This window comes from Mytilus californianus, unplaced genomic scaffold (genome assembly GCF_021869535.1).
Source record: "Mytilus californianus isolate M0D057914Y unplaced genomic scaffold, xbMytCali1.0.p SCAF_5, whole genome shotgun sequence".
Classification (NCBI taxonomy): domain Eukaryota; kingdom Metazoa; phylum Mollusca; class Bivalvia; order Mytilida; family Mytilidae; genus Mytilus; species Mytilus californianus.
The window spans coordinates 64,847,431-64,859,709 of record NW_026262701.1 but is presented as its reverse complement, the minus strand read 5'-3'; the positions used below and the strand labels follow the sequence as shown (position 1 = coordinate 64,859,709).

The following is a 12,279-nucleotide window of genomic DNA, read 5'->3' as shown; positions in this document are numbered from 1 at the left end:
CAACATGAAGGCATTCAAAGTCTTGCTATTGTGGGGCCGAAGTATAAAGATATTGTCGATATATTTAAACCACACAAGTGGTTGGCGTGGTTGTGTTTTAAGGAAATTTTGTTCTAAATTGTCCATTAATATTAAAGTGTATTCTGGCGCCATTTTGGTGCCCATGCTGGTTCCGCGTGGTTGCAAAAAAAGTAATCATTCTCAAATCGAAAGCAGTTGCAAGTTAAAATAAAATGTATCCATCTAAGGATGATCCAGGTGGGTATTGTTTTTTTTATACGACCGCAAAAAAATTGCGTTCGTATATTGCTATCACGTTGTCGTCGTCCGAAGACATTTGGTTTCCGGACAATAACTTTAGTTTAAGTGTATGGATCTCTATGACATTTAACCAAAAGGTTCTTTACCACAAAAGGAAGGTTGGGATTGTTTTTGGGGGTGATGGTCCCAACCGTTTAGGACTTAGGGGCCAAAAAGAGCCCAAAACAAGCATTTTTCTAGTTTCAGGACAAGAACTTGTGTATAAGTATTTTGATTGCTCTGAAATTGTACCACAAGGTTCAATACCACAAGTAGAAGATTGGGATTCATTTTGGGGGTAATTGCCCAAACCGTTCAGGAATTGGGGGCCAAAACAAGCATTTTTTCTAGTTTTCAGACAATAACTTGTGTTTAAGTATATGGATGTCTCTTAAATTGTACCACATTTTACAAAAAGAAAATTTCTTCAAATATTTTTTATTTTGGAGGGAGGGGGGGGGAAGGGTTTTTTTTCCTCAAGATTTAAGAAATTATCAATTTACATTATTTTTTTTGGATGGTGGAAAAACAAAAAAGTTTTGGGGTGGAAGAGGGGGGGGGGGGGGGGGGGTGGGGGTAAATTTTTTTCCTCAAGATTTAAAAAATTATCAATTTTCCAAAAAAAAAATTAAGGGTCACAATTTAAATGTGTCAGAAACCTATAATGTGTCAAATATTTAATTACAATCCAAATTCAGACCTGTATCAAGCTTGAATAGTGTGTCCATTTTTGCCCCAACTGTTCAGGGTTACCCTCTGCGGTCGTATCCAGCTGCGCTCAACGAAGCACATTTTTTATTTTCATTTAGAATTTGTTTGTTTCTCTTATGAATGAATTTATGTTTTTGATTAGTGGTTTGAGTATATCATCTGCCATTGTTTCAATTGTCTTCCATTGTTTAGAAATGAGGTATTCCTCTAAATTCTTGTCCAGCTTGTTTCTTATATTCTGATGTTATTGCCCCTGTAATATAATTTATTTTCTAATTATTCCCATTTTTTCTGTTATTTTGAAAACTTAGAGGAGCAAGTTTATAAGTGTAAACTGCAGAAATGATCAGCATGACAAGATCTATCTACTCTGAAGATTTAAAAACCCTTTTTGGAGTTATTGCCCCAAGAAATGTTGATTTTTACTGTTAGTTGCAGTTTTGACTGATACCTAAAAACTGTAGGAGCTAGAATAGACATGTCAATTGCAAAAATGATCAGCAATACAAAGAATGACTATAGTATGTGCATATAAAAGTCCTAATTAGCAAGCCAGCGTTTTTTTTTCCAGGTGAGTGATACTGACACAGGTGTGCCTCTTGTTATAATTGTAAAGTAGGCGAGACATTTCAGCGTGTGCACTCTTGTTACAAAATTTCATGGTAAAAGTGGCACAGTTTAAGCCGTAAAAGAAGTTCTTATGGGAAATTGCATTGTCAATATTTACAGAAATGCAACCTTTAACTATTTTTTATTTTTCGTTCATCGTAAAATGACCATGTATGTCCTTTTGAGAAATGCACATACCCTCCTTTACTGAACTTAATTGGTGATGACATGCATTGATGTTTAAAACTGCTGAGAAAAATATTTGGCACTAAAATTTAAGGAATGATGACTAAAAGGAGAATGCAAATATTGAAAAAAAGATGGACACAGTAGTTCTATAGATACTGGTATTTATTTTATGTCTTGTAAAATATTTTTGTTATTATTATTTTTCTGACCAACCAAATAGAATCTTTCACATCAAAAATTTGTAAACCAACAAATTAAAAAAAAAGCCTGGTCTATTTAAAGAAAAAATGTTAATAGCAATATAATCAGCTTAAATTCTGCAAATAAGTCAACATGGGCCCAAAGTTGTCAGTCAACTCCTTATAATGAAAAGACAAAATGAATGATAGTGGCTGAATTTCTGAGGGTCAAACCTATATTTTCTCATGTCATCCATATCCAGCAAGATGAGTTGCTCTGTGTCTCCCTGGGTCAATATATTTCAGAGAGAGTCTAATACACGTTTTTCTATATATAATGGTGGTCAGGTCGAAATGAGTATTATAATAAGCTTTTTGTCTTTGATCTTTCTGCAATGATATTGTGCATATGCCTCATTACCTGTTTGGTAAAGCAGCTCCCAAATGGTATATAAATATATTAAATAATTAAATAACAGAATTATGGGGTCTATGGGGACTTCTTTTGGTAGACTTTTTTACAAACGTCACCATGGACACGGTGTAGTCTGAAATGGCAGGTGTCCCCTGCTCACCAGACATGACAAATATGACACATTCAGATCATCATACTAATGACAAAAATTAGAATGTAAACTTTGCGGATTGGTATATGTTGGTGAAACGAAAGGAAGGCGTAATGAACATATGTGCGGTCATAGATCAGACATCAACAACAATGCAAGCGACCCTGTTTACCAGCATTTTAATCAGCCTGATCATTCATTCCTTTCTATGCAAGTTCGCATCATCGAAAAAATATACCACAGTACTAACAATTCGACAATTGGGAACTGCGACACCATATGGTTGCAATGACAAAATTGATGGTATAGGTATTCTATTTAGTCCTTCCTGTAGCTCGGTGAATGATGTGAACATTTTCAACTCTACTCCTCGACGTAGACGCAGTCGTCGTCATTATACACCACCAACTCTCCATGATGTCTCTACTAATGACCTACTGCCATTTATACAAGCACAAAGCTTTATTTATTCTCTGTACAACTTATGTTTGGAAACCACTGTTACAAACCTCCATTTAAACCAATACAAACTTACAGCTATCATCTCGGATATTGCCGGTCACAGACTTTTCAAACCAGTTCACATTGGAAAAGATGAAAAGGAGAAAACATCCTTTCTAAAACTTTCCTTTGCCAACAAAGGTCTTGATGCCATCAACTTGGGCAATATCCTTGGTGACATCCCGTTAGTCCGACAACCATTATTCCGACATCCCATTATTCCGACATCCCAATATTCCGACAGCCCATTACTCCTACATCCCATTATTCCGTCATCTCATTATGCAGACAGCTCATTATTCCAACATTGCATCTGTCATGTATGGGTTAATTTTCTCCAAAAGACCAAATCCATTCTCGATAACATTTGTGGTTGTCCGTTTAGATTCCGGCGATTATTCTTCTCATGCGGGATATTTGTCTCAGTGCCTTGGAGTTGATACACATGCATATTGCAACTGCTGAGTCCTTATCCTCGTCCCCCCTTTTTATGGGTCCGGTTATTTTAATTGTCTTTAAATTTCGGCGTTTGTGTGTCCATTGTCATTCTGTGCTATTTTAGTCCTCGGTTTTGTTTTTGTCTCTTGATTTACCTTCTTTTTACTAGATCTTCGGTTTTACTCATTTCGTATCAAGGGAGTGAGGTTTCGCCACTATTAACTACATTTAAATAAATATATCAGAGTTGGATAACCCTACCCGGCCTCTTTGGTCGTAACACTTTCAACCCCTTCTATCACTGAACTAAGTTTTATTCAACTTTGTCGCGGAAATGTTATATTTTTCATGAATGAAAAGAAAATAGGAGAAACAGGATAATTTGTCGTACACTCAGCGTATATTCTTTTATTGAAAACATGTAAACGGAGCCTCCACAACCACTTAGGTCAGAAAAACTACGGGTCATTATTCTTAATGCATGGCTGTATGTATCACAATGGGTTTCTTTTTCATTTTTATACGCCCGTCAAAATTTTGGTATACAAATGTCGTCTGTCCGTCTATCCGTCTGTCTGTCCGGCGTAAACATGTCGCACCGTAACTTGAGAACGACTTATCCAAATTGCATGAAACTTAAGATAGTTGTTTCTTATGATGGTCAAACGATCTGTATACTTTTTGGTGAAAATAAGATTAAAACTTTTTGAGTTACGGGACATAGCAACTAAAACAGATGTGTGTTTTTTTCACATGTCGCGCCGTATCTCAAAAACAATTTATTATTATTGCTTAAAACTTTACACACTTTTTAGTTATATTAATCTTAAGATCTGTATACTTTTTGGTGATAATTCAAAATTTTATTTTTGAGTTATTGAGTATTTGGTTAAAAAGGGGAAGGGTTTTTCACATGTCGCACCATATCTCAAAAACGATTTATGATTATTGCTTAAAATTTTACACACTTCTTAGTAATATTAATCTAAAGATCTGTTTACTTTTTGGTTTTGTAATCATAACAAAACACAATCGGCATTCCCATGGGAACCAACTGTGCTCCTTTTTTGCCGACTTGTTCCTTTATTCATATGAGGCTGACTTCATACAGGAACTTCTTAGGAAGAAAGAAAAGAAGTTAGCAGTATCCTTTAACTTCTTTTTCCGCTATATAGATGATGTTCTGTTAATAAATAATTCAAAATTTGGTGACTATGTTAAACGCATCTATCCAGTCGAACTTGAGATAAAGGATACAACAGATAGAGTTAAGTCTGCCTCATCTCTTGACTTACATCTAGAAATTGAGGGTTGGTTGAAAACAAAAATTTCCGACGAAAGAGATGATTTCAGCTTCCCAAATGTGAACTTTCCCTTTCTATGTAGCAACATTCCAGCAACGCCTGAATACAGAGTATATATCTCCTAGTTGATACGATATTCCAGGGCTTGTATTTCCTATCATGACTTCCTTGATAGAGGGTTGCTGCTCACAAGGAAGCTATTAAACCAAGAGTTCCAAGTGGTGAAGTTGAAATCATCCTGTCGTAAATTTTATTGATGCCATCACGAGTTGGTTGACCGTTATGGAATATCTGTTTCACAGAAGACGACAGATATGTTCCAATTGTCATAATTACAATCCAGTCCCCTTTTCCCTGAATGTGACCTACGGAATTAGACTTATCACCGGGTTTGACGGATGCCACATGTGAAGCAGGATCTGCTTACCCTTCTGGATCACCTGAGATCCCCCCCCCATGGTGTTGTCAGTTTTTAGCTCACCTGGCCCACAGGGCCAAGTGAGCTTTTCTCATCACTTGTCGTCCGTCGTCGTTAACTTTTTACATTTTGAACTCCTTCTAGAGAACCACTGAATGGAATGAAACCAAACATGGCATGAATGTTCCTTATGAGGTGCTGACCAAGTGTTGTTACTTTGAAGCCGATCCATCATCCAAGATGGCCGCCAGTGGGGGACTTAGTTTAACATAGGACCCTATGGGAAATACATACAAATGTCTTCTTTTAGAGAACCACTGAATGGAATGAAACCAAACATGGCATGAATGTTCCTTATGAGGTGCTGACCAAGTGTTGTTACTTTGAAGCCGATCCATAATCCAAGATGGCCGCCTGCGGTGGACTTAGTTTAACATGTGGCCCTATGGGAAATATTAACAAATGTCTTCTTTTAGAGAACCACTAAATGGAATGAAACCAAACACGGCATGAATGTTCCTTTTGAGGTGTTGACCAAGTGTTGTTACTTTGAAGCCGATCCATCATCCAAGATGGCCGCCAGCGGGGGACTTAGTTTAACATAGGCCCTTATGGGAAATACATACGAACGTCTTCTTTTAGAGAACCACAGAATGGAATGAAACCAAACATGGCATGAATGTTCCTTATGAATCGCTGACCAAGTGTTGTTACTTTGAAGCCGATCCATCATCAAAGATGGCCACCAGCTGGAGACAATGTTTAACAAAGGACCCTATGGACAATACAAACAAATGTCTTCTTTTAGAGAACCACTGAATGGAATTAAACCAAACATGGCATGAATGTTCCTTATGAAGTGCTGACCAAGTGTTGTTACTTTGAAGCCGATCCATCATCCAAGATGGCCACCAGCTGGGGACAATGTTTAACAAAGGACCCTATGGACAATACATACAAATGTCTTCTTTTAGAGAACCATTGAATGAAACCAATCATGGCATGAATGTTCCTTATGAGGTGCTGACTAAGTGTTGTTACTTTGAAGCTGATCCTTCATCCACGATGGCCGCCAGCGAGGGATTTCCTTTAACATATGACCCTATTTGAAATACATACAAATGCTTCTTCTAGAGGTGCACTGAATGGAATGAAACCAAACATGGCATAAATGTTTCTTATGAGGTGCTGATGAAGTGTTGCTACTTTGTTGCTGATTCACTGTTCAAGATGGCCACCAGGATTTTTTATTAAATTACAGGGCCAATATTAAACCAAATTTGGCCTCACTCATTATTAGGGTATCTGTTATGATTTTAATCTATTTTAACATGATTTTCTAGTTGCAATTATTACGTTATTTCATATAATTTAAACCTGTAGTTTAGACCATGTACATGTGCTGAAAAGAATATAACGGTGTTTTATTTATTTTGTTAAAAAACCATTATGTGTTAATTGTAGATATTCTCTTTTTGCTGCCTTGTCATCATTACTACAACAAGAAATGGTACCATACATGGAGAAACTGGTTATGTTCATGATAAACTCGATAAAGTCAACAGAAGGAGTCAAGGTATTCATTTTGACATATTCTTAAGATTATTGCAAAAAAATGAAACCTTTTAAATTCCCCAGAGTGAGTTCCTCGTTGTTAGGCTATTTAAATGTTTGTGAGTTCCATTGTATAAATACAGTAGCTACTGTTCTCTTAAGAGTTTATTAAATGGGCCTTTAAATTTTTCCTTGATAAGCCAATCATTAATTTGTTAATTAAGCTTGACAAAATATTTAACTCGGTTATGTACCAAAACTAAATAATGACACATATTGTCAGAGCAAAACGTAATAATTAAAACACACTACTGAAGGACAAATTTTCTTTTATTTGGTCAGTACATGTATTTTGAATACATATAGTTATATGAATTTTTGGCGCATATTTTTTACTCATTAGCACCATATAGTTGGGTGCAGACTAAGCATAACATAAAGTAAACGCATGTTATTGCTGCATGCATATATTTCATTTTTTATCTCCAATTTTCTCGTTTTCTAATTGACACTTGTTTACTATAATTAAGTTAACGCGTTCAAAATGGAAATTTCTAATGTTTACTCTTACTAGTAAACGTCTGTTCAGTAAGGTGTACATGTTATTTAGGAATAAGGGGCCAAAAACCAGCATTTTTCTTGTTTCATGACACTAACTAGTGTATAAGTGTATGGATCTCTATGAAATTGTACCACAAGTTCCTCAAAAGGAAGGTTGAGATTGATTTTGGGGGTTATGGCTCAAACCGTTAGGTTAAGATTTTGGATATTGGACCATAATAATTTAAAGTCCAATTTCAATTTTTTAAGTTCTTAGACTACATTTATTCTGTGTCAGAAACCTATTCAATGTCAAATATTTAATCACAATTCAAATTCAGAGCTGTATTGCACAATTAATAGAAATTGTTAGTAGATTCATAGTTTAGAATAAGATATAGCATCATATTCTAATTTTAGAAATGATGTATAAATATAGTTTGAAATTTACTGTTCATTAAATATTTTGATAAATAAAGGTATGTTTTATAGATTTTATAGATTTTTAGGTCTTGTTAGCGCTCTCATGTGTTCAATTCTTGCCAGATTTTTATGGAACTTATATCATAGGTTTATATTAGCAATGTCTTGGACGAGTTCAAAAATCAGTGCCGATCAATTATTTTTAAAAGAGTTTTGCCCCTTGGACACATTAATTTTATGGAAAATTGCATCGTTAGCGCTCTCATGTGTTCAATTCTTGCCAGAGTTTTATGAAACATAAATCATAGGTTTATATTAGCAATGTCTTGGACGAGTTCGAAAATCAGTGCCGATCAATTATTTTTAAAAGAGTTATGCCCCTTGGAAAAATAAATTATACGGAGAATTGCATTGTTAGCGCTCTCATATGTACAATTCTTGCCAGAATTTTATGAAACTTAAATCATAGGCATATAAAAGCAATGTCTTGGACGAATTTGAAAATCAGTGCCGATCAATAATTTTTAAAAGAGTTATGCCCCTTGGAAATATTAATTATATGGAAAATTGCCTTATGAGCGCTCTAATGTGTACAATTCTTGCCAGATTTTTATGAAATTTATATTATAGGTTTATATCATCAATGTACTTGAAGAGTTCAAAAATCAGTGCCGATCAATTATTTTGAAAAGAGTTATGCCCCTTGAAAATATTGATTATATGGAAAATTACAATTTTATCGCTCTCATGTGTTCAATTCTTGCCAGAATTTTATGAAACTTATATCATAGGTTTATATCAGCAATGTCTTTGACACTTTCGAAAATAAGTTCTGATCAAATAATTCAACGAGTTATGCCCCTTAGAAATATAAATTATAATGGAAATCACATTGCATTTGCTCTGAAGCCTTCATTTCTCTTAAGATATTAATAAAAAAGTTTTATAAAGAACAAAAAAAAAATGTGTTTTTTTTAGTTATTGCCCTTGTACCTTGGATAGATAAAATATGTGCAACGCGGGGGACATTAGAACTCTGTTCTTTTTTTATAAAAAAAAATCTATCGAAATAATTCCTTCCCTTTGATATAAAAAAATCCATCCCAAGATATAAAAAGTACTCAACTATCAACTAGTACATGAATATTATTAAAAAAAAAAGAAATATTGGCACTTTTTATTGTTATTGACGTAAAAATGAGTAACACTTTATCCATCCTGAGGTGTACTTTTTGTACATCAAGATGGATTGTTTGACATAAAAGTATTTTTTATTGTTCTCAACATAAGTGTTTGTAACTGTAGACTTCTCAATTTGTGTAAATTATCCATCCTGAGGTAACAAAAGAACACAATTTTAAAGCCAGTACATAATAATCAAGAAAAAGGGAAAATATTGGCACCTTATATAGGTTTAATACCACCAAATCAGTACGTCACACCTGGTTTCATATGAAATGAAAAAATGTCTCTTGAATTTGACAGTTGTAGGAAGTTAAACCTGCATTACATTGCAGAAAAAAATTTCTCAGTCATAAACATATATCTTGGGTGTTTCAAAGCACCATTCTTTTTTATTTGGTGTTTCTATAAAATATTTTGGAAACTTGAGGTGACGTTGTTACTAAAGCTTGTAAAAAGGAAAAAAAGGGGTGAAAATTTGATTGGTTTAATTACAGTGATGATAATTAGTCCCCAACCAACGAAGTCGAAGGGGACTATAGGTTTGCACTCCGTCCGTCTGTCTGTCTATCCGTCAGTCCGGCAAATCAGTTTTCCACACTTTTTTCTTCGTGCTTATAGATATTGATTTGATATTTGATATATAGTTTCATCATGGCCAGTTACAGATCAGGTTTGAATTTTGTTCCGGCCTGATGATTTTGTGCAGAGTTGTAGTCCTTTGACTTGGAAAATTCCAGCAAGTTATCAGTTTTCTGTACTTTTTTTCGTCATGCCTGAAGATATTGATTTGATATTTGATATATAGTTTACACCATGACAAGTTATAAATCAAGTTAGCATTTTGTTCAAGTACAATGAATTTTTAAATGGTAGGTGACTATGTATTACCATGCAATACTCTCAAAATGCTTGTTATCTTATATCCAATGAATAGGCATGTGAAATTTTTACTTCAGTACTGGACAGGATGAAATTTTACTCATGCCAAGTATTTCTTTATGTAAGACAAAGATAAATTCTGCACAATTTTTTGAAAAATACCAATTTAACAAAGAATAATAGGAGGAAAACAATGGTGGTATTACTCCTTTTAAGGGAAGCTGCACATGCACCTCTGACCTTGTATGTACTCTTATTTTTAATTCAGCTGTTTCTATGTGATCACTCAGGATTTTGAGATGGTGCAGAATTCTAAGTTGAATACATATCATGAAACTAATTATGTGTTTTTAGCTCACCTGTCCCGAAGGGCCAAGTGAGCTTTTCTCATCACTTGGTAACCGTCGTCCGTTGTCGGTCGTCGTTAACTTTTACAAAAATCTTCTCCTCTGAAACTACTTGGCCAAATTTAACCAAACTTGTCCACAATCATCATTGGGGTATCTAGTTTAAAAAATGTGTCCGATGACCCCGCCTTCCAACCAAGATGGCCGACATGGCTAAAAACAGAACATTAGGATAAAATGCAAGTTTTGTCTATTATTTTGAAAACCGTTATAATTAAAGAAAATCTGACGGGAGCAGATATGTTCAGAATGTTGAGCTCTACCAATTGTTCATATACGTCAAAACTGTCAGACGACTTCTTATAGGAGTTATTGTCCTTAAATGACAAATTTTACCATTTTTTTTTTCATTTTTATACGACCGCAAAACATTTGCGTCCGTATAATGCTATCATGTTGTCGTCGGCGTTGTCGTCGTCGTCCGAAGACACATTTGGTTTCCGGACAATAACTTTTGTTGAAGTGAATGGATCTCTATGAAATTTTACAAAAAGGTTCAATACCACAAAAGGAAGGTTGGGATTGATTTTGGGGGTTATGGTACCAATAGTTTAGGAATTAGGGGGCCAAAAACAAGCATTTTTGTAGTTTCCGGACAATAACTTGCGTGTAAGTGTATGGATCTCTCTGAAATTGTACCACAAGGTTCCATTTCACAAAGCGAAGGCTGGGATTGAGTTTGGGGGTAATTGCCCCAAACGTTCAGGAATTAGGGGCAAAGAAGGGGCCAAAAACAAGCATTTTTCTAGTTTCCAGGCAATAACTTGTGTTTAAGTGTATGGGTCTCTCTGAAATTGTACTACAAGGTTCCATACAACAACAGGAAGGCTGGGATTGAGTTTGGGGGTAATTGCCCCAAACGTTTAGAAATTATGGGCAAAAAAGGGGCCAAAAACAAGCATTTTTCTAGTTTCCAGACAATAACTTGTGTTAAAGTTTATGGAACTCTCTGAAATGGAAATTTTTCCTGAATTTCAAAAAAATTGGGGGGGTTCAAAAAGTTTGGGGGGATTTATTTTTCTAATTCTTTTTTGGGGTTCATATTTTTTTTCTTGAAAATTTTTTTTTAGGGGGGGGATTTTTTTTTTTAAATTTTTTTTGGGGTTCCATACTTTTTTTTTCCAAAATTTTTCCAAAAATTTTTTTTTGGGGGGGGGGGGAAATTTTTTCAGGGCATATTTTTTTTTCATAATTTTTTTGTTTTTTCTTTCCTAAAAATTTTCAATTTTTACATTGATTATTTCTCATTTATATATAAAAGCATCACATTCTGACATGGCAGGAGATACACACCAAACAGGGTGTGTAAATTATTATATATAACAGATCAACTAAGTATTGTGCAACAGCACAGTATTGCGCAATAGCACAGTATTGCGCAATAGCAAGAAATCTTCAATTGAAAATAAATACAAATCTTTTAACCAATTTCATTGGGATTAAATTAAGTCATTAATTTTTTAGGGTTCTAACCTTGTATTACTATTTTGGATATTGGGCCCCATTTTTAAATTGGTCTACATTGTGGTCCAAAGGGTCCAAAATTGAACTTTGTTTGATTTCATCAAAAACTGAATTATTGCGGCTCTATGATATGCTGAATCTTATTGTGCATTTAGATTTTTTATTTTAGGCCCTGTTTTCAAATTAGTCCATATTAAGGTTTGAAGGGTTTAAAATTAAACTTTGTTTGATGTCAACTAAAATTAAATTTTTGGTGTTTTTTTATATGCTGAATCTAACCATGTTGTTAGATTTTGGATATCAGACCATACTAGGTAAATTAAATGTTCCATTTCAAATTTTTAAGATCTTTGACCACATTTATTTTGTGTCAGAAACCTATATTATGTTAAAAATTTGATCACAATCCAAATTCAGACAGTATCAAGCTTGAATATTGTGTCCAAACTTGCCCCAACTATTAAGGGTTCGACCTCTGAGGTCGTATCAGGCTGCGATCGGCGAAGCATTTTATTGCCTATTATCTTGAAAACTATAATAGATAGAGAGAAACTATGCAAAAATGATCAGCAAGACAAGTTCTACAAATAAATCTACATGGTCGAAGTCGTC

At 34.6% G+C, this 12,279-nt stretch overlaps 2 protein-coding genes across 8 annotated transcripts in view; one reads left to right on the top strand and one right to left on the bottom strand.

Moving 5' to 3' along the window:
* LOC127701233 (importin-4-like) overlaps nucleotides 1–12,279 on the top strand; it is a 997,117-nt gene that overhangs the window by 439,075 nt on the left and 545,763 nt on the right. For all 6 annotated transcript variants that reach the window (XM_052205057.1, XM_052205056.1, XM_052205054.1 and 3 more), the window contains exon 19: nucleotides 6,680–6,791. In XM_052205057.1, coding sequence (XP_052061017.1) covers nucleotides 6,680–6,791 — 112 coding nt within the window. The remainder of the gene's footprint in view (nucleotides 1–6,679; nucleotides 6,792–12,279) is intronic.
* Nucleotides 1–12,279, bottom strand: part of LOC127701240 (zinc finger CCCH domain-containing protein 13-like) — a 406,889-nt gene that overhangs the window by 17,823 nt on the left and 376,787 nt on the right. The window contains exon 2 of one of the 2 annotated variants that reach the window (XM_052205067.1): nucleotides 11,850–12,140. The exons of the other annotated variant lie outside the window; for it this stretch is intronic. The gene's annotated coding sequence lies outside the window, so the exon portion shown is untranslated. Of the gene's footprint in view, nucleotides 1–11,849; nucleotides 12,141–12,279 lie in introns of those variants that run through there. 2 annotated transcript variants of the gene reach the window in all.